Here is a 25000-nt window from a genome sequence, read left to right on the forward strand (position 1 = left end):
ATTGATTTGAGATAGATGCCTTCAAGGAGCAGGTAGGGGGTAAGGGATTCGGCTCACAGTAGCCTACAGCTAGACCACAGGCGTTGGACTAAAGCCTTCAACAGGAGGTAAACAGCCGACGGATACTGCAGACCTGGACGTATATCAAACATGTCATGATAGTGGAGACACATATATCATTAAGATCATATCTGGATCAGACGATCATGTCCGATCAGGGAAGATCCGAGTGAAGAAAACCCGCCTATGTCCGACCATTGGTGTGAGTTATCCCCCTCCCGTAAATGTGGGAGGAAGTGAAGGAGTGAGCTTTTGGAAGACATTGGAAATTTGCCCAATTCCAGGGAGGCTGTTGAAGGGCTCCCCTCTTGAGTCGCACTGTGGCCGGCTTCAATCTCATCGTTGGCTCTTTAATTCTAACTTTGACGTCCACACAGCTGAACGCAATCCTAACCGCGGGTTGAAGTTGATAAATCACGGCCATGGCTCTTCCCCCAAACCCTCTCAGATCACATGAGATCCCGACCTCACTACAGATCCTTGCCCGTCAGAATTCTACGCGTGTGTCCAAATCGAAACCACATCAAATAATGAAAACGATTCTGCAAATACACCACAACGTGGTTAACCCCAACGCCTCCTCCATTCCTCTTTCCGCGGTCACCTGACTGTGAGCATCATCAGTTTACCTCACCTGTTGTCGGCCATCTTACCCGTATCTGCAACCTCCCCTGATTAATATATACAAATCTATACATTAGTCCATGTATTGGTGCTCTTATCCGTCTGCTCCCAGGCGGTCGGTATGCAGACCGGCAGAACAGCAGCATCCTTCCCTCTCTCTCTACGGGAGAGAGAATGGGGGGATCGGATGGTGATACGGTGGGGGGAATCGGGAGGCCTAGGGAGCCCCCCCTGCTCTCGTTCGTGCAATTGCTCGAGGGCCAATCAGCACGCACTGCAGCTGGTGTGTGAAATGTCGGCGAAAACGCCGCACCAAGCGCCCCGACCGCGATTACAGATATCCGCCTGTAAGCGTTTAAGTGCGACCATCACATCTGTTTGGTGGTATTCAGAGTCGGCCCCGGTGTCTGTAATCGCGTACCAGCGAGGCGGTGATGCGCACCGCGGAAGATTGGAGTGTCTCGGTTGCGACCAGAAATTGCAGCGTGCGGTAAGTGCGCGCGGTATCTTGGCGGTCGGACAGGTTCAGCCCAGGCTGCCGGGGACTGCAGTCTGACTGGCAGGGGGCTGACGGTCTGCTTCGGTAGCTCCTTGAGACGCCCTGAACTGTGAGTCTGTTCAGCTCACTTAGAATTTCAAAGGGAAACACAAAATTTACTTTGAAAAGAGTCGCCACTTCCAGCTTCGGCTACTTTTTTCTTTTTTTGTGTGTTTTTCTTTTATTCAGCGGTTGTGCTATGTGAGTTTTAAGTGTTGGCACCAGTGTTGCAAGACCTCAAAAGTCAAGTTTTTTCTAATATGAAGTCCGGAAAGTAAATGGCAAAAGTCTCTCCATATGTTTTCGTTCTTGAATGTGTGATAAAAAAACACGAGCTTATGTACACGAAAAACACAAGTTTCTGTAAACTCAAACACGAGTACAGAAAGGCCTGGTCAGGCCTTTCTGTACTCGATAGGGAATTGTATTTTCAAAAATTGGTCTCTTCCCCAAACCCTGTGGCTATTTACATACTGAGCTTCTTTCCCCAGACCCTTCCTGTCTGGCTAAAACATGATTGTCTTCATGTTAAAGGTAGAGAAGGCAATTTGGAGACACCAGCCAGAATAAGTCAGATTTTGAAAGTGTCCAAATGAAAATATCCCACCCTTCCCTTCAGGCCTTCAAACCCACTTAACCCATAAACGTGACCTGTTTTCTTATTTAATCAATTCGATTTATTGATTTGCTGTAATTGACCAACATACCTTTTAAAACCTGATCGTTTTCATGTTAAAACTATACACATCTTATGTACTTTTGTACGCATCTCTGGCACAGAACGCATTATGATAAGGTAAAGGCTTCCTATCCAATGCAAAAGCTTTAATTTCTGAGTACTCATCTTTTAACCTAATCAGGCCCTTATCATCATACTGCAGGTGATGCTGTCGGTTTGTGTAGCTCCTATTTGGAGGAGCACAAACACACACACACACACACACACACACACACACACACACACACACACACACACACACACACACACACACACACATGCACGCACACACACACACCCCAACATAGCGAAAGATATGCTTTCACACCGGTGTGTTTACCCAGCAATAAAAAGGCCCTTGTATCTGCCCACTCCTTCTCTCTTGCAGTGGCATATGCGTGCACATGACAGTCCAATCTGTTAATAGCGATGGAGATGAGTCACCACTAGCCCCCCCTTTGCTTGTCACACGGCTCCCCCTCATCATCTCACCTCGTACCGGTTGTTTTAGCAGCGCTAACCGGTGTCAGCCAGCACCCAGATGGATGAGGCAACGCAGTTAATAGGCAGTAAATCATAACCGCCGTCACTGTCGACCAATCAGGGGCCTCAAAATGGGAGACCGGGGCACATAAGCTCGGTGCTCAAGGTTAACCCGGCAATTGGCTTTGGAGTGAAAAAGATGAGCGAAATGTCTCTCCCTCTCTCTACTTGGTGGCACTCTCTCGCTAACTAGCTGCTAAGCTAATGTTTAAACTCTACCTCTGTCCTCTGCTTTATCTACCTGATTTTAATCTTCACTCCTCCACACTGGCTGTCTCGAGAACTGCCCCCCCCCCGCCCCATCAAGCCGTCGCTCTGGCTAAATCCACTTTCTGTCTCTCTGTCCATCTGCCTGTCTGTCTCCACTCTCCTCTGTCCTTGCGCGGGAATTAGCTTCCATTCATTTAGCCGCGTAGCAGAGGACGATTGCTTTCCATTGACCGCTGTTGACTGGCGGCTGCTGGAGATTGAACCGAGGGAGAGATCGTTGGCAGGGGGGGTTGGAGAACGAGTGCAAGTGAATGTCAGAGCAGATGGAAGATACGCAAATGTTGCCCTTGTAGTTTAAGCATGGACGCGCGCGCGTGTGTGTGTGGGCCGGGGGGAGTGTGTAACATAGGGGATGGGGGGTTTATAGTTACACAAGGACATGATATCTGATGCCAATGCAAATGTATTTAAATTTAAATTACATATTTATTTTTCTCGTCTCGAACGCATCCGACACCTTGGTGTGAGCATCGCTGCTGCTGCTCGCCGGTTAGGCTGAGCGAGAGAGAATGAATTCAGGCTGTCAGGGCCGAGTGAGAAGCCTCTCTTTCAAAGAGCTGTGTGTGGGTTCATGGCCGAGTTATCAATTGGGAAAACAACCTGGAGCACGCACAAGATTAGCTTGTCTTTGTTAGGTAAAACCCATCATGTTTTTTTTGTCTGTTGAATTGCACTGCATTGCATCATATTGTTGTGAGTTGTTGTTTTTCAGGGCCCTGCCTTCTGAAGGTTTGTCATGTGTTTTGTTTAGGGGTGAGTTGGTTTGACTGCTAATGCGCTGGCAAATAAAGGTCCACTTCTTCTTCCGTGATGGAAATGAACACATAATTGAACGCATTTATTATATTACTAATGGAGAATTTGTATTTAATTTAGCATTATTAAAGGGTACGGGATTACCAAAAGTGTTCATGAATTCACCCTTGACTAGCTTTGGATAAAAGGGTCTCATAAAATGACTACAAAGTAACAATCTTTTTTTATTCTTATGAAAAAGCTATTCATTTTAATGAATTGCCAGTAGAAAGCCCTAATCAACCTGTGTTGACAGACTGAAAAGCCGTATGACAGGAAATAATGGTGCTGAGGCTTGAGTGGTGGACTTCTAATGCAGCAATTAATAACATCAACTGGTATGATGGGGGTCAGCTTAGCTCGAGCTCGGAGGTAGAGCGGGTTGACTTGTTACCGAAAGGTTGCTAGTTCGACCCACGCCTCCTCCCGGCTGAGGGTCGAGGTGTTACACCTTACCTTAACTGTAAGGCTGTCTGCTTGCATCGTTGATTCTGCGTTGGATAAAAGCATCTGCAAAATGCCCTTAATGTAAATGTAATGGACTCAAATTGCCCTCTAAATATGTTTGTAGATGTATACAGTATTTCATCTTCGTGTGGTAAATGTAATGGTCAAAAAGGGAATAGAAAGTATAACTCTCACATTCATCCCTTTGACGTGTAACTCCTCAACAGACTGTTCAACAGTTGATAGATAAGGAAAGACGATAAGGCAGATGACGGAAAGAGGAATGGATACCGATTCGGTCAGAGAAACATCCTGGATCCTACGTACGGACCCTCAACGTGCCAAATAGTAATTTTACTATGGAATAAACCACAGCGAAAATAATGTACTTCAGCAGGGGGTAAGCACCCTCAGCTTGCCTCAGATGCAACAACAAACCCCTCTAACATTATTTCCCAATACGGGAGCTTCTGCTTATGCCGGAGTTACCAAGAAGGAGATATTAGTTACTTTCTTTAGAGTGTCGACCTGGTCAATAGCTGCTATCGGGCGTTTTTTTTTAATGATGGGTTTGTAGCGATTCGGTGACATAAGTGGTGTTCCGTTATTTAAAAAGCAATTCACACGCTTGAAACATTATTGACCAACGTATATACCAATATTGTGGTACAAACATAGATGATATCAAACTTCAACATCCTATTTGCTCCTTCTGGGTGCAAACCTCCACTTAATGAAGAAATGGACAATGGTTTTAACACGGTCACATGCAGTACAAGAGTCATTATGATGATTGGGAACCAGCCACGGGAGACAAGTAGTAGTGCCAAGGCTGTTTCAGAGGTCCGTAGGTCAATTCCCACTTTGCCAATTGCATGGCCATTTAAGTAATTACAGCATAGACATGGGCTGTCTCTTTTATTTGTATCCTTTAAAAAATCCACCGGAATGTATATAGATGTATAGATAGATAGGAAATGAATTAATCCCTCTGAAAGGTTCCCGCAGGAAATTGCAAACACCATGTAATAAATAGAATAAGAGTTAAAAACAAGTATAAATGTGCAAAAGTACAAAAGGCAAAAAATATATATGCAGGGAAATAATATACATTGAGAATACTATACAAGTCAATAGTTACCTGAGGGAGTGCTTCAACAGTGCATAAAAACAGAGTGATTCAAACAGCCAGGTTGTGTTTGATATGCAGTGTTATGTTATGTAGTGGGTAACTGTATGCGTAACTGATGTGAAGTGTAAAAACACTGGATGAGAACAACTATCCGAACCAGTAATGTGTGCCGAACTGCCATTACGTCACCGAACGTGAACCTATACATAAAAGCGATACCTGTTTTGTATGCGCAGTGCACGCTAATGCCTATAAACCTACATTCAATTAAATCCAAACTGTTTTTTAAACTGTTTTTGTGGTCGGTGCCAACCGCCAAATCCATCACCCGCTCTCTAGTCGAAACCGACTCGCTGTCGGAGTGGCTTCGGCAGGCGCCATGCCTAATGTGAGAGACCCTTCATTCCCCCTTTCTCTGCGCTTCTGCCTTCTGTCCAGATATCGACGAGTGCGCCCAGGGGAAACACTACTGCCGGGAGAACACCATGTGTGTGAACACAGCCGGCTCCTTCATGTGCATCTGCCACACGGGCTACATCAGGATCGATGACTACTCCTGTACAGGTGAGTGCCCACACCTCACCCCGCCTCAACACCTCCCCCCCACCTCCCCGCCCACCCCCCGCACTGCACCGTCCCTCCCCTCCCCTCCAGGGAGCTGCAGGGTCAGGTGGTGGTGGTGGAAGAGTTATATACATGTCATGGAGTTGAAACAGGTTTCTGTTTTTAGACCTCGCTGAAGGAGATGCTGCGAGGAGTTCGTTTAGGAATTGTTCACACACTGTCATATAGGCAGAAACACTCGTTCACATGGTGGAATAAACTTGTTACATAAACGTGTAACTTAAGTTATGGTTACAACTACTTCTATTTGAATTCATACTAAGGGAAATATCGACTGGCATCGACCACTCAATACCAATAAGGCAGCCATTAAAGTAATAAAATATAAAGATATGCAGACGGAAAGGGGGGGAGGTGACTCACACTAGGGCTGTCAGCGAGAATTCGGCGGTGGGGGTGCAATGAGAGTATACAACGCTGATAGATGCTTATCACTGTTACCTCACATCCAAATCCCAGCGTGCCCCTTGGCTGTGGGCCCCCGCTCCCCTCTCAAGGCGGTGGCTTCGCTGGCTGGGACGAGGCCCCTGGGAGCCACTCACGGCCCCGTCCGCCCCTGAATGTGAGCGGAGGGACGTTTAGTATGCGCAGGGACAAGTGTATGACTTTGATATGCACCCGTTGGTTTGTGTGGTCATTCCCCGTGCCAGAGATGGAGCTAAACACACAGAGATGCAGAGGGAGGCACACACGCAAACGCATATAGAGACACACACGTTCTCTCTGTTTTATGAGTTGTTCATCCACACGCGTATACACATGTACCTGAACATACACATGTACACATAGACGTGCACAGATATGCGTGCACACATGCACATGCACACACTTGCATACACGTATGTACATACACATGCAGAAATACACATGCACACTTACACATGCGCACATGCACAGGCACACGTATAGAGCACACACACACGCACGCACACATACACACACACGCACGCACGCACGCACACACACACACACACACACACACACGCCCTTACTCTTGAGGAAATGCACACAAACACAGTTTGAGCATTGCATCATCAACTGCTGACAAGGATTTGGCCTAAGGCCAAATACAAAGAAGACTTCAACAATACAATTTCAGCATGCAAGTCAGCATGCCCCTAATGAATTTACCAAGACCCCCCAAAAAAACCTTTCAAACATTTATTCGTAGCCACCTGCACACACAGACACACACAAACACACAGACACACGCACACACACAGATGGCTCCGTCCCCGCTTGAACTGAGGCGGTCCTGACAAATGTGAAAAGTCTTGTTGAAAAACGATTGTAAACACATCTCAGACACACTACGATACATCCATGTGTATCCACAAGTGAGGCCCCATGCACACACATGCACACACACGCACACAGACACGCACGCACACACACGCACGCACACACACACACACACACACGCACACACAGAGTCGCATGCTGATCCGTCATGGTCCTGTGCGATCCGTCAACCAGGCGGGCCGGTCAGGGCTGGTGGTTGTTGTTTGCCGTGAGTGAACCGCGGGGCTAAGTGAGTCCCCAGGTGCAGAGTCTCTGAGGAGGCCTGGCCACACGTTACATTTCCTCTGCATCTGTAATTAAAAAAGCAATTTGCGCTAATGTAAACCCAGTGGCGGTGCTCTGCTGGGGAGGCAGGGAGCTGTGGGGTGTGTGTGTGTGTGTGTGGTTGATTGTGATTGTCAAAGTGTGCTTGTATGTGTGTGTGTGTCTGCGTGAGTGTCCTTGTCTTTATGTGTGTTTATGGGTTTATGTGGGTTTCTGTGTGTGTTTATGTGGGTTTATATGAGTGTGTTTTTGTGAGCTTGTGTGCTTATGTGGGTGTGTGCTTGTGTCTGTGTGTCTGTGTGTGTGTGTGTGTGTGTGCGTGCGTGCGTGTGTGTGTGTGTGTGTGTGTGTGTGTGTGTGTGTGTGTGTGTGTGTGTGCGTGTGTATGTGTTTCTATGAATCATGGTTGTATGTGGGATGTGTGTTTGTGTGTGTGCGGCTTGGCAGTTACAATTATCTCCCGGAGAGTTATCCCCAAAACAAAAAGCAAGAAGACAATTGTGTATCCTCAAACACATCCCCCTCCACCGCTCTTCCTCCTACACCCCCCATCCTCTTCCTCCTTCACTTTCAACAAGGATGTGGGCAAAACAAAGCTGCTGCTAGGCCCTGGCTCTCTTTATAGTAATACATTCAGCTTATATAGCGCTTTTCAAAATACCGGTACTCCAAGTCGCTTAATAGAGTGAAAACGGAATAAAAACATTTAACAATAACGTATATAAGTAAAAATATAAAATAGGATAAAAATAAGTAGCTAAAAACCTGAAATAGGTATAGAAGACAAGGAATAGTTAAAGGAGGTTATGTGTTGAAGGTGGGTTTTGAGGGCCTGTTTAAATGAAGGGTCCGATGTGGTCTTTTGTCTTCCACAAGTTCCACAACTGATAGACAAACTGCTCAGATGTCCTCTTCACCCTCAGAGCCACACACACACACACACGCACGCGCATGCACGCCGCACGCGAGCACGCACGCACACACACACACACACACACACACACACACAGACACATACACACACGCCCAAAAACACACACACAAGCGCACACACGCACACATACACACACAAACACATACTTACACACACACACACACACACACACACGAAAACACATCAGCGCCAGAGACGGCTCCGACAGCAGCTCTGTCCTGGCCGGCGTGACATGTATTTGTCGTCCAGTGATGTGCAGGGAGCCAACGCCGCTCTGCGGAGGCTCTGTCTGGAGCCGGATGCTCTCTCCACCGGCCCCCCTCCCCCCCACGGAGATAAGGGTAAACACTACAGCCGCTGTAGTCTATGCTGTGAATGATGATGACGACGGTGATGTTCTCTTCCTCTGCACCACCGGACAAGAGCGCAGAATAAGAGAGCGACTCTAGAGAGACACCTGCTACATTCACAAGTGTGCGTTAAAGACACAGTGTGTTTATTAAAGATACAGTATGTTTGTTGAAGACACTGTATGTGTGTAGCACAGATGGTGTATGCGTGTGTTGAGGACACTGTATCACAGTACTATATATATGGTGTTTTGTGTTTACCAGGAACAGAAATGAACAAGGGCTCCCAAAAGCTGCCCTATAATGGGTGATGACAGGGCTTTTAAATGCCCCCATAAAATAATCTCTGTATCATACTCTCTAATTGTTATTTTTCGATTTAATTGAGTTTTACAATCTAAATTTAATAAAATAAAACATAAAATAAACCAAAAAACGATATTTCTAGCAGTTAATAAAGTGGAAATGATAAAAAAAGTTCTCAGATATGTAATTAAATGGGGGCAAAATAACTTGGTACCTTGGTGTGTACCAAAACCCATGTATTTCTGCACCAGAGACAGTGTATATCAGCGTGGTTCACTACAGTGTGTACCAGAGATAATGTACATCAGCGTGGTTCAGTACAGTGTGTACCAGAGATAATGTACATCAGCCTGGTTCAGTACAGAGTGTACCAGAGATAATGTACATCAGCGTGGTTCAGTACAGTGTGTACCAGAGATAATGTACATCAGCCTGGTTCAGTACAGTGTGTACCAGAGATAATGTACATCAGCGTGGTTCAGTACAGCGTGTACCAGAGATAATGTACATCAGCCTGGTTCAGTACAGTGTGTACCAGAGATAATGTACATCAGCCTGGTTCAGTACAGAGTGTACCAGAGGTAATGTACATCAGCCTGGTTCAGTACAGTGTGTACCAGAGATAATGTACATCGGCGTGGTTCAGTACAGCGTGTACCAGAGATAATGTACATCAGCCTGGTTCAGTACAGTGTGTACCAGAGATAATGTACATCAGCCTGGTTCAGTACAGTGTGTACCAGAGATAATGTACATCAGCGTGGTTCAGTACAGCGTGTACCAGAGATAATGTACATCAGCCTGGTTCAGTACAGTGTGTACCAGAGATAATGTACATCAGCCTGGTTCAGTACAGAGTGTACCAGAGGTAATGTACATCAGCCTGGTTCAGTACAGTGTGTACCAGAGATAATGTACATCGGCGTGGTTCAGTACAGCGTGTACCAGAGATAATGTACATCAGCCTGGTTCAGTACAGTGTGTACCAGAGATAATGTACATCAGCCTGGTTCAGTACAGCGTGTACCAGAGATAATGTACATCAGCGTGGTTCAGTACTGTGTGTACCAGAGGTAATGTACATCAGCCTGGTTCAGTACAGTGTCCGATCCGCCACACCAGACAGGTCGCTCGGTCGTCGCCCCCCCCCCTCGTTCGCTTTGCCGCGGTCGTCTTTGTGCCGGCTACTTGGCCAGATTTACAATCAAGATTAATTCCCCCGCAAACCCCCGGTGGATTAAATTGTGTCACTACTCTTTACGTAGATCCCCCATAAAGAAAAAAAAGACCTGGGAAGTCGGAGCGCAGGAATTGGGCGCCGCTTCACCGGCGCGCCTTTTTATAAAAGTCAATTCCTGTGATTAAACTGAGGCTCGCACGCCGCCGTGATGTAATGGCTTTTCCTCTGCTCCGGTCAAATTACTGTCGTAATCTCCCTGCTGAGTTATTGGTGCTATCAGACCCTGAGCGCTCCAACATGCCGGACCCTCGGGTCGGCCCACAGCTCAGAACACAATCAGGGCCGTGGCTGGGGGGGGGGGCTCATTTCAACCTCTTCCGCCAATATTAGGGGAAGGTGAGTCGTTGGCCGAATTAGATCCCGAGCAATAACGTTTGCATGGTTCTCGCATGAAGGAAAAGACAAGACAAGAGGGCAGCCATAATTTGGTTTGGTGACAATGAACAAGAGACGACCGACATGGTACTAGCCACGAGATTCCATTCCTTGTTAATACCAATGAAAAATGTTCGGTTCTAGCTCCCTTAAGCTGGTTGCTATGCTAGGCTAGCCACAAGCTTCCATTTCTTGTAAATACCAATGTAACATCTGCGGTACTAGCCCTCTGTAGCTAGTTGCTATGCTAAGCTAGCCAAAAGCCTACATTTCTTGTAAATACCAATGAAACATCTGTGGTGCTAGGCTAGCTCTCTGTAGCTAGTTGCCATGCTAAGATCAAGCTTCCATTCCTTATAAATATCAATGAAATATCTGCTTCTGCTGGAGAGGAAGCCACAGAGAATACCGAATTTGTCTGGGGTCTTAGGGCAAGAAAATCATTAAAACCGTGTAGGGAAACATTAAAGCAGCCTCCTTCCCAACGATTGATAGTCCATGGGAATGTGATGTATGAGGACATTTATTATCTCCAATGGATTGCGGCAATTAATAACGTGCCAGCTCAGCAGAATCAATGTACACAGTATCGATGGCCATATCTCTTTGTGTATATTGCAATGAAGCGTCTACAGCATCACACTCTTTGTAGTGGACCCATTTCATGGTGGGTTCATTTTTCTACGTCGAGTTGGGCTTAGCAAAGCATCTCTTGGGTAGATTGCTCATTCCGTTTTTTGTGCTGGGCGGAGGGTCTTACATCGAGACCACCCACGGTGGGTGGGGTAGGTGACTGGCTTGTTTCCCCTATCTGGACCTTTTTGCCTCCTAAGTCTGCTTCTTCTAAATGAATAACGCCTGACTTTAGATTTTAACACTTCCACTTCACTAACCCTTTGAAAATAACGGACAAAAGAGCAACGTGTCCATGTTTCCCTCCCCTGTTGCTCCAGTCTTTAAATATCATTTTACCCTTCATCTTGAAGGTCAGGCCCTTGTCCTTTTCTCCTCCTCCATCTCTTCTTCTTCTTCTCCTCCTCCTCCTCCCTCCAAAGTGCCCTGAGCTGCTCCTCACTCTGTGAGATTAGCCACTAATCCATGAAAGGTAGCGGATTGACTGCGCTCTCCCTTTGAATGCTATTAAAGAAGGCCGTCCTGAGGTGTGTGTCTGTGTGTGTGTGTGGTTTCAGAGACTATTTTGTGTGGGTGTGTGAATGTATGTTTGTGTATACCTTTGTTTGGCTGTGTGTGTGTGTGTGTGTGTGTGTGTGTGTGTGTGTGTGTGTGTGTGTGTGTGTGTGTGTGTGTGTGTGTGTGTGTGTGTGTGTGTGTGTGTGTGTGTCCTTGTTCTAATCCTGTGATAACCAGACTTATGCCCCTAAGGCACTGAGGCAGCAGGGAGGGATGACAGCAGCGCTGGGGAAGGGATGGGGTCCAGGGGGTGAGGACTTTGGGGGTGACGGGGGGACAGAGCTGGGCTGGAGCGGCCTGGCAGGGGTGGAGCACTGGGGTTCGGAACAAAGTGGAGTCTGTCAGTCGGAAGGGTCTGACAGGATTGAAAGGATTGGGTCAAACGGTGTCCTGGTGGTCTTTTTGCAACGAACGAGGTGAAGGTAGGAAAGGGTTAAGCTACACACTGCCATCGGTTGATTGGTCGACAGAATTGTCATTTCCGTGCGACAGGGGGATAAGGACAAACAAACACAGTACTCGCCAAGTATATTTCTGGACAACGGCGAAAGCTTAGTTTATTGAAGAAAATGTTGCGCAAAAGTTCAGGAACTGCTGGACATCCTCCATTGTTGTTCTTTGTTTACTGTGTCACATTCTGTCCCGCTCCGAGCCGCCCTACCCGAAACTCTCTGCTCTCCCCTCGGTGGAAACGAGGCATTTGTATCCGTCTCCATCTCGCTAGAAAAGAAAATGAACCAGCTCAGGAGCTAGCTAACAGCTAATGCAGCCTCTCGTTCTACCATGACATTAAGTGAGCGGCGTGTGCGTCACTCTGTATGTCGTGACAAGGGAAAATATCACAAAGAATGTGTCAGTGCCTTATGGTTGGGTGGTTCCATCAGCTATTAGTGAGTGAAAGGCTGTGTTCGTGTATTTATTAAATGTACCCAGTGTTTCGAATAGAAGTCGTTCTTTGTGTTTGTTGGTTAACTGAAATCTAATTAAGATACTGCTCTGCATGAACTGGAGTCACACAGGCTGTTCCTTGCGATAAGCGGCTGAATTAAAACACAAATAAAATATGTTCACGTATGCTTTTTCCACCAAGTTATAATGCAATCCCAATTGGGGATTAGTCATTTAGTTCGGGCAAAATCGAGATAAATGCAATTTCAGGAGAAATTGATTAATGAATTAGGTCTGGGCATCTCGCTAGTCGTGCAGAACAAGAATTTTGTTCGGTTGAAATTGAATCTCAAAAAACTTGCCTCTCTTTTAGCACTGTAGCTGAGTAGCAATTACATACACTATGGTTTCAGAAGTCTCCTCCCAGTCCCTTCCCTTTACGACCGTTCTGTCACACCCCGTCCACCTGGTTCGCCCCAGGCTAAATGCAGAAGCTTGAACCATGACCCAAAAAACAATAATTACGAAAATATTAAAATGTAATATTAACATTAACGAACTAAATTCAACTCTGTTTTAACACTCTTAATCACAGTTACCATCTGAAACAGCTTCAATAATTAAAAAAAAGAATACATATTTAATTATCTTACTTACTAAAGTGATGGCAGGAGTGCGATGCTTAAGGTTCAGGTTTGAGCGTCTTGCTTCCCCCAGCCACCCTAGGGTCATTCGTGCTGACGGAGGCTGACGGAGGCTGACGGAGCCAGGGATGCTGACTGGTACAAGCTTCAGAAGCCTCTCCCCGAGCACGCGATGAGCTCATCCTTGTCTCGCGGAATATATAAATATCAGACTAAGTCGCCGTCGGAGAGCAGATGCTTTTGAACTGAGGTTGTAGCTGCTGAGGGGTGATGTGGGTTCGCGAGTTGGCGAGGAGGTGGGTGTGGGTGGGTGTGGATGGGGAGGAGGGAACTGAATACTGGGGACGGCCGCATATGACGTATCCTAGATTAGTTATCTGTTTGCAGCTGAGGTGACTACAGTAGACCTATATCACACACACGCACACACACACAAACACACACATACAAGCCACAGAAAAGTCCACGTCTACCACTGAAACACACTGGATGTGAATAAAAATGCAAATGACATAACCATGGAAAACACTCAACTCACGCTGAATCCGGGGGATCATGAATTATATATTGGCATGGGCCAAGTGTAACTGGACGTCACTGCTGCCTAAGTGGCAGGGACCCAGGGCTCCGTGTTGTTCTGCGGGAGTCATTAGCCTGGCAGCCCACAAACACATTTATGCAACCTCTGTTGAAGTGTCAATTTATTCAGAGAAAAGTGACTGCAATGATAGAAACTAAAACGTTATAGTAACAACTAGATGCACGGTGCGATTTTCTTGGGGAATTGCTGTGCTTTCATAAATCATTAAGGTAAGAACTCTTCTATTGAGGTGGGCTAGTAAAAACAATAAACCATTGAATGTTAAATGTCTCATTTTGAATTTGTGTGTTGATTGTGTTGCGGCTTGCGAGCTCAAATCAGACCTTGACTAGCCCTAATGGCTGTTTTTAGACACAAAAAGGATAATTAGTGAAAGTACTAAAAACGTTCAATGGTAAAAGCAATAATAATGAACAAAGCACAACACAGTGTTGTAGCCATTATATAGCTATTGACCTTCACTACTTCCTTCGATCCATTAATGATGAATTTATGTATTAATTATTGTATTCCCATTGCCACTCATTCTAAATCCTTTTTCCAATGAATGATTCATTCTTGAATGATTGAGATGGAGTGGGGATACAAGTGGTTTGTGATTGGTCCCACTCTGTGTCTTACTGATATCCTTGCCTCACCCCCATCACCATGGAAGAAGAGACGACTAGCCTTGTACTACCTGCATTCTCCTCTCTGCTCTCTGCTTCGTCCCCACCTATCTGAGGGATCTTAGAGTGTCATCAAACTGTCACTTATTTCTTTAACTGTGGCCCAGTGAGACATTTGAGAGTGATATAAGGGCAATATGTCTGTCTGGGACCTGAATGTGCAAATATTGACCACCATTAGAGACCAAAGCCCCAAAAACCGTACCAAAAACCGGTGGATACGTGGAAAAAATGTATCCACCGGGAACGGCACACAGAAGCACACATACACCCAACTGCACACACTCACACACACACACAATGTCATTCTGTCGATTCAGAGTGATGTCTGGCTGGTCTCTGGCTCTGACAGCTAAACAGAAATATGACTTTGAGAGCGCATACCTCAGTCTCTGCTTTTTCCCTGCACACCGATTACAGGATTTATGTGCCCTCGAGCAGGCTTTAATTCTACCCATCAGATAATGGCTGTGCGGTTGTATACGTGTGTGTGTGTGTACATGCACACAATGTGTGTGTGTGTGTGTGTGTGTGTGTGTGTGTGTGTGTGTGTGTGTGTGTGAGAGAGTCAGTGTGTGTATGATGGAGAAACAAGAGGTATAGGCAGTTCCTCTTAAGTGCCCTTCAATCCTTCTTTTGCTCTCATTCTCAATCTCACCCACCCACCCACACACACACACACACACACACACACACACACACACACACACACACACTCACACATACACAAAAAAACACACACTCCCGCGCCCACACTGGCACACGTACGTGCGCTATCCCCGACATGAGCTCATCCCGATGTCACTTTCATTTTTGAGCAGTGCTCGGCCTGTTCAGGAGATATAATGGATACCATGATGGTAGGAAAGATGGAAGACGGGGCTCCGACGCGCTCAGAATCCTCATTCTACCTCCTCACTGACACTTTGCCATGTCATCGAGCAGCCATCCCCGACTTCTCTCTCAACCCCGCGGAAATACTTTTTAGCGGGATTGCTTAGAACGGTTCACCCAACTGCCAAATGCGTTAAACAAACGGGAAAAAAATGGTTTGATGAAGCCACGTCGTTTTTGTCAGGTACAGTTGCCCCAGAAATCCACTTTAAAGCCATTAAGCATGTCCGAAGGCCGCCCACGGACACTCTTTTGTTTATGGTTCTCTAAAGGTGCTATAGGTTCGATTTAAGAGCTGTAATTCTAGTGTAATTTGTGATAAATGCCATAGCCCTCTGTCAGCTATTAGTGAGAGAAAATTATCTGTGCTCGGGTTGACTGCCCCTGTGCCAGACAATTTAGATTTTAGAATGCTACCAGCTAATCTATGACCAAGCACAGCCTCTCTTTTCTGATTTGTTCAAGGGAATTTGTGAGCACCGTGTTATTTTAGCTTTAGCACTAAACGGTTGCACTGAAGGCGTTACTTCAAAGAGTTTTGAAAAGATGGAAATGGACTGTTGTGTACGGTATCGATGAAGGTGTTGAGAATAAACCTCTAGAAATAGTAAATTCAATTTTCTGATTCAAATCATAATTCAAATGAATTTGAACAAGTAACAATAACATTGCATTTTTTAAATCAAAAATAATTGACACAATCAATTAGAAACATCTAATGTGCTTTCAGTTTGTGTATAAAAAAATACAGTTACTTATATCTCTAAGAAGCATATTGCTTATCTATATCTAACTATCTATATATTTCACTATATGCATCACTTTTCTATCCTAGGCTAGGTATTGTGGGTGCATGGTTTTGTTTAGATGGGATATGTATGTATACATGTGTTGTGTTGTGTTGTGTATGTATGCTGGCTGCTGGAACACCTACATTTCTTATCTATATATATATATATATATATATATATATATATATATATATATATATATATATATATATATATATATATAACTTTTACATCCTGTACCCTGGATATCGGGCTGATATGTGCAGCAGCCATTACTTTTTGGTGCAGCCATCCTTCCTTCAATCTGGGTTAAGGGGTCGAACACATTTCGTTGCTAGGAGGTTGCAGAAAGAACAATGAGTGGGTTTTGGCGAGGTGCCATTGGCCCGGCAAACTGACCCCTGACCTTCTAAAGTTACCAGAAGGCTGCAAAATGCTGTGCTATGCCTTTCCCTGCTGCAGAACAGTGGTAGCAGTTAAACAAAGTCCTTACTCAAGGCAAAGTGCAAAATGCTGCAAAACATACCATTTTCAATAGTCTTTAGTTAAAGTATAAACTAAAGTACATCAAGTGAATGGCCTGAATATAGTGCTCTATGAAAGGCATTGCAAACACCATACGAAAAAAAGTTTATCCTTGGTTCAACGTTAATCACAGACGAGAGGTCTGTCTGATAAGACAAACATCAAAGTGCACTCTCCTTAATTTAGTCCTTCACATGATCAGTTTGAGGACACAGTGTGCAGGTCTCTGCCAATCATTTCCTATCAGGCAAGCATTGCCGCCAAATCCATTGATGCCTCTATCCTACCCGCTCACCAACCGGAGCGTAGACACTGTGATGGCCCCTCTGTGCTCAGCTCAAACTTCTATTATCTTCAAGTTTGACCTGGGTACAGGTTGACCTTTCGAAGCGCGTCCACATAGATCTGACGCAATAAGCATGAAGCAACCGCCTCTGTCTTTCTCCCAGCCTCCATATTAGGCAGCAGAAGAAGAGCAGGGACCAGGAGGTCGCTGGGATACAGGTGTGACAGCTCTCTGCACCGAAGGGCTGCCAGATACAATCAGAGAGGCAGCGTTTTCTTTTTATCAACACACACGGGGCTTGCGTCCGGTTCTGCCTCAAATCCGACTGGAGGAGTTCTGAGTGGTCACGTTGGATGAGTGGCTCCCATTGGTCGACGTGGTCCAGATGGAAGCCCCTGACCGCTGTCTCATTTAATCAGTGGACCGAAGGAGCCGTTTTCGCAAACTTCGCAAAATTTCCTCAGCGTTTAAATCCAGAAGTAGACTTGTTTGTGGATGGTTGGCTCTGACCGTGAACTCCCACATACTGCCAGTGCTGTTGCCTCGAGATGAGGAGCAGGGAAGGAGAAAACCGATGATGTTCACTTCAGAGGCCCGGATGTTAATGTCTCTACGGTTGCCTCTTGTCAGAATCCATGAAGGTGAAGACATGCTGGCTGAGCGGGCTTATCATCCAAGTGTCCTTGGCCTTGCTATTTCGGGTCGCTGTTCTCAACCAGTCAACTCTTCTCTTGCCCTGAGAACAAAGGATACTTCTTCAAGATTATGCTGGTCTTGATCTGTGGCCGCAAAGCAATGTCAGCTTCTGAGGTAGCGCTACTCGTCCGCCCCGGCACGAGAGTAGTATTGAAGAGTGCATGCAATGCCTTCCTCATCAGCCGCTCTGTATGGGTTTAGATGTAGGAATTTTACTATTTAAGAAAGAGATTTTGAAAAACAGCATGTAACCCAAACTACTGCTTATTTATTATACAACCTGTGATCTGTGATTGTAACTATACGCGAATAAAACATAAAAAAATTGACATTTGTTCATTCTTATCATTTTTACACCAATAAGCCAAACTGTGAAGTCACATACCAGTTAGTTTGTATGTTAGTCAGTTTTCTAACAGTAAACGGGTTTAAATCAAACTCCATATTTTATGCTTGGATCATTATGCTTTAAACTGTCTGGTAATGTGGTGTAGAAGCTAGGGTGGTCCATCCCCATCCAGAAGCTACTGGCTTTGATCTCTGAGTCAGCAGTCTACCTCAAGGTATCCTTGATCTGAACTCGCTGTCAGTCGCTTTTGATAAAAGTTTCTGCTAAATGGTAAAAAAATAGAAAAAAAAATAGAAGAAAGAACCAGCATAGAAACCTTGCGTTAACCTACGGTGTGGGAATGAAATGTGAGACCCATCAGACCTGTCGACTTTAACATGGTGTCGTATCTCTGGTTGTTTCCCTGCAGAGCATGACGAGTGCCTGAGTGGAATGCACAACTGTGACGAGAACGCTCTGTGTTTCAACATGGTGGGAGGACACAGCTGCTCCTGCAAGCCCGGCTACACTGGCAACGGAACCGTCTGCAAGGGTAAGCATCAGCGACACCGCACCTGTGTTTTGAACGACCACACGCAACCGGACGTGTGTTTTACACTAGTGTACACCACCAGACATGTGTTTTACACTGGTGTACACCACCAGACATGTGTTTTACACTATTATACACCACCAGACATGTGTTTTACACTAGTGTACAACACCAGACATGTGTTTTAAACTAGTGCACACCACCAGACATGTGTTTTACACTAGTGTACACCGCCAGACATGTGTTTTACACTAGTGTACACCGCCAGACATGTGTTTTACACTAGTGTACACCGCCAGACATGTGTTCGATACAACCGGACGGAACTGGACATGTGTTTTACACTAGTGTACACTAGCAGACACTACCAGACGTGTGTTTTACACAAGTGTACACCACCAGACATGTGTTTTACACGAGTGCAAACTACCAGACGTGTGTTTTACACTAGTGGACATGTGTTTTAGACTAGTGTACACTAGCAGACACTAACAGACATGTGTTTTACATTAGCGGTCAATACCAGATGTGTGTTTTACACGAGTGTACACCACCAGACATGTGTTTTACACAAGTGTACAATACCATACGAGTGTTTTACACTAGTGTACCCTTGTGGACACCACCAGACGTGTGTCTTGCACTACTGGACACCACCAGACCTGTGTTTTACACCAAATGTTTGTCTTGTCTTTGAAGTTCTTTTTATAGTAAAGCAAGTTTGACTTAAACAGAAAAGACACTGCCCTTAGTGCTACACACGCGCGCACACACACACACACACACACACACACACACACACACACACACACACACACACACACACACACACACACACACACACACACACACACACACACACACACACATAGTAATAGTCTACTAGCATTGTCATTCTGATTAGCTCTCCCCAATTATTTTTTAGAAACACTTAATTTTCTTGTCGTTACTCCAATTTTGATTGCAATGCCTCTGTTTTTCTTAGCCCCACTGACGTTTTGAGTAAGAGTGCCTGCTAATCGACTACTAAATGCAATATTGAAATCCCATCGATCCTATCATATCTATCATATTGATCCTCATGAACTCTGAACAAAACCACAACGTTATTGCCGCTCCTTTCACTGACTGACGCTTTGACCTTGCAGTCCTTGTTTTATCCCAACACCATGTAGTACAATGTCCATGTCGTTGTTTTTTCCCTTTTCATTGGTGTGTCAAAATATCCCAACGATTCAGTCAATCCCTCCACAAATAATGATGATTCTGTGCACATCAACGCAGGCCGATGAGCGATTTGTAATGACTAACTGCCATAATGACTAACTCCTCTGAATTAGCTCTTTTTCTGTATTCAAATACGTAATGCTGTGGCTGGGCTGATTACATACTTAATGCTTGTTAATCTTGATGAGTAATGGCCGTTTTGTTTTTTGTTATTTATTCTTTTCCCCGGTCGTTCTAGCGATGTGTGACGGACTGTGTCAGAACGGAGGCACGTGCGTCTCACCCAACAACTGCATTTGCCAGCAAGGCTTCACCGGAAGGAGGTGTGAGACAGGTAAGAGTGTTTTGTTTTATTCCCCCTTGAATCCTTCTGCCATGTCTGTCTCCCTTTCTCGCTCTGTCTCTATCTCTGTCTTTATCTCTGTCTCTGTCTCTGTCTCTATCTCTGTCTTTATCTCTGTCTCTGTCTCTGTCTCTCTCTCTCTCTCTCTCTCTCTCTCTCTCTCTCTCTCTCTCTCTCTCTCTCTCTCTCTCTCTCTCTCTGTCTCTCTCTCTCTGTCTCTCTCTCTCTCTCTCTCTCTCTCTCTCTCTCTCTCTCTCTCTCTCTCTCTCTCTCTCTCTCTCTCTCTCTCTATGTCTCTCCCTCTCGTTTTCCCTCTCTCCCCATCTCTCTCTCTATCTTTCTCTTTCTCTCACTCTATTTCTCTGTCCGTCCGTCCGTCTGTCTGTCGGTCTGTCTGTCTCTCCCTGAGGTTCTCCCCCTGTCTCCATCTCTTTCTTTATGTCTATCTGTGTCTCGTTCTCGCTGTCTCTCTCTCTCTCTCTCTCTCTTTCTTCCCCCCCTTCTCTCTTTCTCTCTCTCTCTTTCCCTCCCTCTCTCCTCTCTCTCTTCCACTTACTCCAAAGGGCTCTCGCTGGATTAAATGCACTGAATCACTTCCGAACGAGCGGTGAGAAGGACTGTTAATGCAGAACAAATAAGAAACCTTCATGGAGGCACTTTGGTCCTAAAGGCCTGCGCAAGTGTTCCACGAAATAACCACAATATCCTCCAAAAACACAGCAATTATTCTTGCCGTACAGAGCTGTCTGCGAGGCCTCCCCTCCCCCCCCACCTCCCTCCCTCACCACAAAACAGCTGATGCAAAAATTGTTGCAAAGTTCTCCGCTCTCTCCAGCTGGTTCCACCGGCCCCATTGTCGTTTGTGTGCATTTTGTGTGCGAGCGAGCGTCTCCGCTGGACGTGTGCACGTGCGGGCCGACTGGCGTGCACTCACACGGTGAGTAATGATCCACCGCTGCCCTCCTCCGAAGGCCTTCCAAAACGGCGGACGTGAACTGCAGTGGCAGCAGTACGCGATCCCGCCTCGCACCGCGGGTCTCCGGGATTAATCAGCGTGACACACCTCCTCGTAACGGCCCCCCCTTTATCCCCTCCCGAGATTCACTGACGCGCAATCTTCCAGATGCTTTAAGCCCGACAGACAAGAGTGTGATGGTATTAAGCCTGGCGTCATCGGGTCGTTTTTCTGAACAGCTCTCATGCATAGAAATATGTGGGATTCATTGATGTCATTGATAAGAGGATGGGCGGCCAGGCGCCCTATTGTCGGTGGTTCGGTGCGTCCTGCTTCTGCCTTTGCCTCTATAGTGCAGGCATTAGGCTGGTTAACCTTTCTCTAACCCTGGCTGTCGTTGAAACCTGTAGGAGAATATTGAAAATCGTACCCTTCTGCAGCCAATTGGTGTGTGTGTGTGTGTGTGTGTGTGTGTGTGTGTGTGTGTGTGTGTGTGTGTGTGTGTGTGTGTGTGTGTGTGTGTGTGTGTGTGTGTGTGTGTGTGTGTGTGTGTGTTTCAATCAATGGTGTAGTAGATTGTATGATAATAACAAGGACATTTTTTTTGAGAGGTGTCCCTCTATAGGTTTCTGATGGGAACTTTTCCACACACACACACACACACACACACACACACACACACACACACACACACACACACACACACACACACACACACACACACACACACACACACACACACACATCCGCTCTGGGCAAAAACCCGAGCAGAACTGCCAATCATCTGAATCTGTCATCACGTCCCCATGCATTCTTTATGCCTTCATAACTTCCTCATGAAATAATGATTTTCAACGTCAATCACACCGTATCGCAGACTATGGAGACTATTACCTGCAGAAGTAATATCGACTTTACATCCCTTGCTAGGAAGCCCCTCTTCTCCATGGACTCAACCAGAGCAGCCTATGCATTTTTGAAACAGCCGGCCAGTGGCCATTCGAAGAGCCACACCCTTAGGCTCCAGGTGGAAGTGCCTTCCATGTGGTTCCTCGTCCTGTGGTCTGGCTCGCAAGGGTTGGATGCAGACTGACCTGCCGCCATTCTGTACCGAGGACAAATGGTTTACTTAGCTCGGTCAGGATCTCAGTGGCGAGTTTGTCGCCGCATAATGTATTTTTAGAGGTCCCAACAGACAGTTTTATTTCATGAAGAAGTCCCGAAGGGTTGAACACTAATACGTTTTGGCTGTAGACTAGTGCAAGATGGTCACTCAATTCCCACCTTCCCATGTGCCAAGTATGGATTGATTCCACTGTTGGTTGGAAGAAACCTCAAACAATGGCGGCAACCACAGAAATCCAATACAAATCCCTCAACATGGTGGTCTGGTCACTAACTGGTGACCCCAAAGATGCTAGGTTCATGCTCTATATTTTTGGTGTCTATGCCCTCCACATAAAGCCATGATGGCAGCAAAGCAGCCTCGGCAGAACCAGGGGAGGACGTGATAGAGGAGCTTTGCTGGCTTATTGCTTTCTGTATTGATTGCGCATAAAGGACCCCGTTTTTTTACGAGCATCCTTTTTACTGCCCGTCCTAAAACGTAAAGTAAATTAATTTCCTCAAGGTGCAGCTCGGTGTTCCCGCAAAGAGGAGGATAGTGATACTGTGTGTGCGTGTGCGTGTGTGTGTGTGTGTGTGTGTGTGTGTGTGTGTGTGTGTGTGTGTGTGGGGGCTTAAAATCATGTAGTACCACCATTAAACTTAACAAGCTATCCTCCCCGCCAATATTAGCAGGGCCTTCATATCCTTTAGCAAGAATGTCATGGAAGTCGTCTTGTGTAAACGTTCCTCATTAGTATCACAGTGCAAGCAAAGACTTTCCACTCACATTCCAGTTTCTGCAGGTTGTATCACAGTAGTCGTCGTTCTTATTTTCAGAGCACTTTGGTCTTTGAGGTCACTCCAACCCTTCGCAGTTCTATCACAACGTGAATAGAGTCACGCATGCGCACACGCGCACACACACACACACGCACACACGCACACACACACACACACACACACACACACACACACACACACACACACACACACACACACACACACACACACACAAACTAACACACACACACCTACACAGGTGAGTCTCTCTCCTCTCTCCCAATATTCCCAACCTTCCCCCCTCTGTCTCGTCGTCTACTTTTCAGTCCGGTCCGGTCTGGTCCGTGACAGCTCCTGCCCCCACATGGTCTGCTTCCTGAAGCTTCTTGCTCTCAATATACTCCTGCTTGATTATCTCATCCTGCTGTACCCCGACCGTCGCCATAGCAGCCGGTTCGAGACCGGGAGACGGCGGCTCTCGCTCTTCAGTCATTCGGGGTGATGGGCACCTCCTCCGTTGGACTTCTCCCCCCCCCCCCATCCCCCCGCCCGACCTCCCCGTCCCCCGTACACCGCATCCCAGTGGGTAGACCTGTCAACCGAAGCGGGCGTCCCCTGAGTTGTATGGAGGTTAATGCACTGGAGGAGGAAGAGGAAGAGGAGGAGGAGGAGGAGGAGGCTGCTTCAATGGCCGAGACAAGCCATTCCGGATCAGACGGACGGAGGGGAGCTGAGAGGAAGCGGGGAAGAGGGAGGCAACACAGGGCTGATTGAATAAGAGAGTGAGATGGAAGCAAAGAGCAGGAGTAGAGAGAGAAAGTAGGAGACTAGTAGATGAAGAGGCAGGAGGAGGAGTGTGTGACAGTTGCAGGATGTAAGGGGGGGTAGGGGGGTGGAGGTGGGGAGGGGGGGGGGGGGAGCAGGGGGGAGGGGGGGGGGGGGGGAGACCACGTGAAGTGAATAGTTACCGAGATGTCGGTGGGAAACTGACAGATGCACAGATGGAGGGGAGAGACAGAGAGTGTGAGAGAGTGAGACAGAGATAGTGAGGGAGAGAGAATGAGAGAGAGAGAGACAGAGACAGTCAGGGAGAGACATTCAGAGAGTGAGAGACAGATATAGGGTGGTTGAGAGAGACCGAGAGAGAGAGAGAGAGAGAGAGAGATGGATAGGTGATTGGTTAGGGGTTCGTTGGGATGGTTTAAAGTAAGGAGAGGAGCCGGGGTGATATGAGGCGGAGGGATGAGGAGATGGAGGAGGAGGAGGGGGAGGAGGAGGGGGAGGAGTAGGAGGAGGTGGAGGAACATGGAAAAGCTTTCAGGAGGACTCCAACACCTACCAGAAACCCTCTGAGCTCAGAGTTCCCCGGGGACCCGGCCACTCCCGTTGCCACGGCAGCCCACTGACGGCCTGTCAGAGGAGAGAATGAGAGCTCTTCAAGGCACGTACACACACACACACACACACACACACACACACACACACACACACACACACACACACACACACACACTAACACGTGCACATGTACACACACAATCACGAGCTCACACTCAGGAACAGCGCAGTGCATTTTTTATAGCCTTTTATTTTACAGCCCTAATCGCTCATGATGTTGTTGCCGTGCAGGTGTGTGTGTGCGCGTGTGTGTGTGTGCATGTGTGTGTGTGAGGGAGTGAGTGTGTGTGTCATGTATGTGTTCTTCATGTGCTTCTGTGCAGAGTGGGTTCTCTAGCTGCATCTGCTTTATCTGTTATGCGAGTGCACGCTATATACTTTAGTACAAGTACTATATCTTCTTCATATAGGGGCCCTAACATGTCCATAAAACTGGGAGTGTACAATAACTATTTCACACAAGCTATATTCAGGCCCTCCGATGCATATATCTCTCAGGTTGACTTTGAAAAATACCATCTAATGAAATTGGATTTTTAATGGCTGGCCAATGAGAAGCACTGCTCGGTCTGACGCAGAGCTGTCACTCCGTCCCAGCCCAGC

At 46.5% G+C, this 25000-nt stretch overlaps 1 protein-coding gene across 1 annotated transcript in view; it reads left to right on the plus strand.

The window, feature by feature from the left end:
• Positions 1-25000, plus strand: part of nell2a (neural EGFL like 2a) — an 87913-nt gene that overhangs the window by 39685 nt on the left and 23228 nt on the right. Inside the window, exons 13-15 of the mRNA XM_030366731.1 lie at positions 5566-5691; positions 18465-18587; positions 20053-20148. Coding sequence (XP_030222591.1) covers positions 5566-5691; positions 18465-18587; positions 20053-20148 — 345 coding nt within the window. The remainder of the gene's footprint in view (positions 1-5565; positions 5692-18464; positions 18588-20052; positions 20149-25000) is intronic.

The sequence above is a fragment of the Gadus morhua genome, chromosome 9 (genome assembly GCF_902167405.1).
Source record: "Gadus morhua chromosome 9, gadMor3.0, whole genome shotgun sequence".
In the NCBI taxonomy this organism is placed as follows: Eukaryota; Metazoa; Chordata; class Actinopteri; order Gadiformes; family Gadidae; genus Gadus; species Gadus morhua.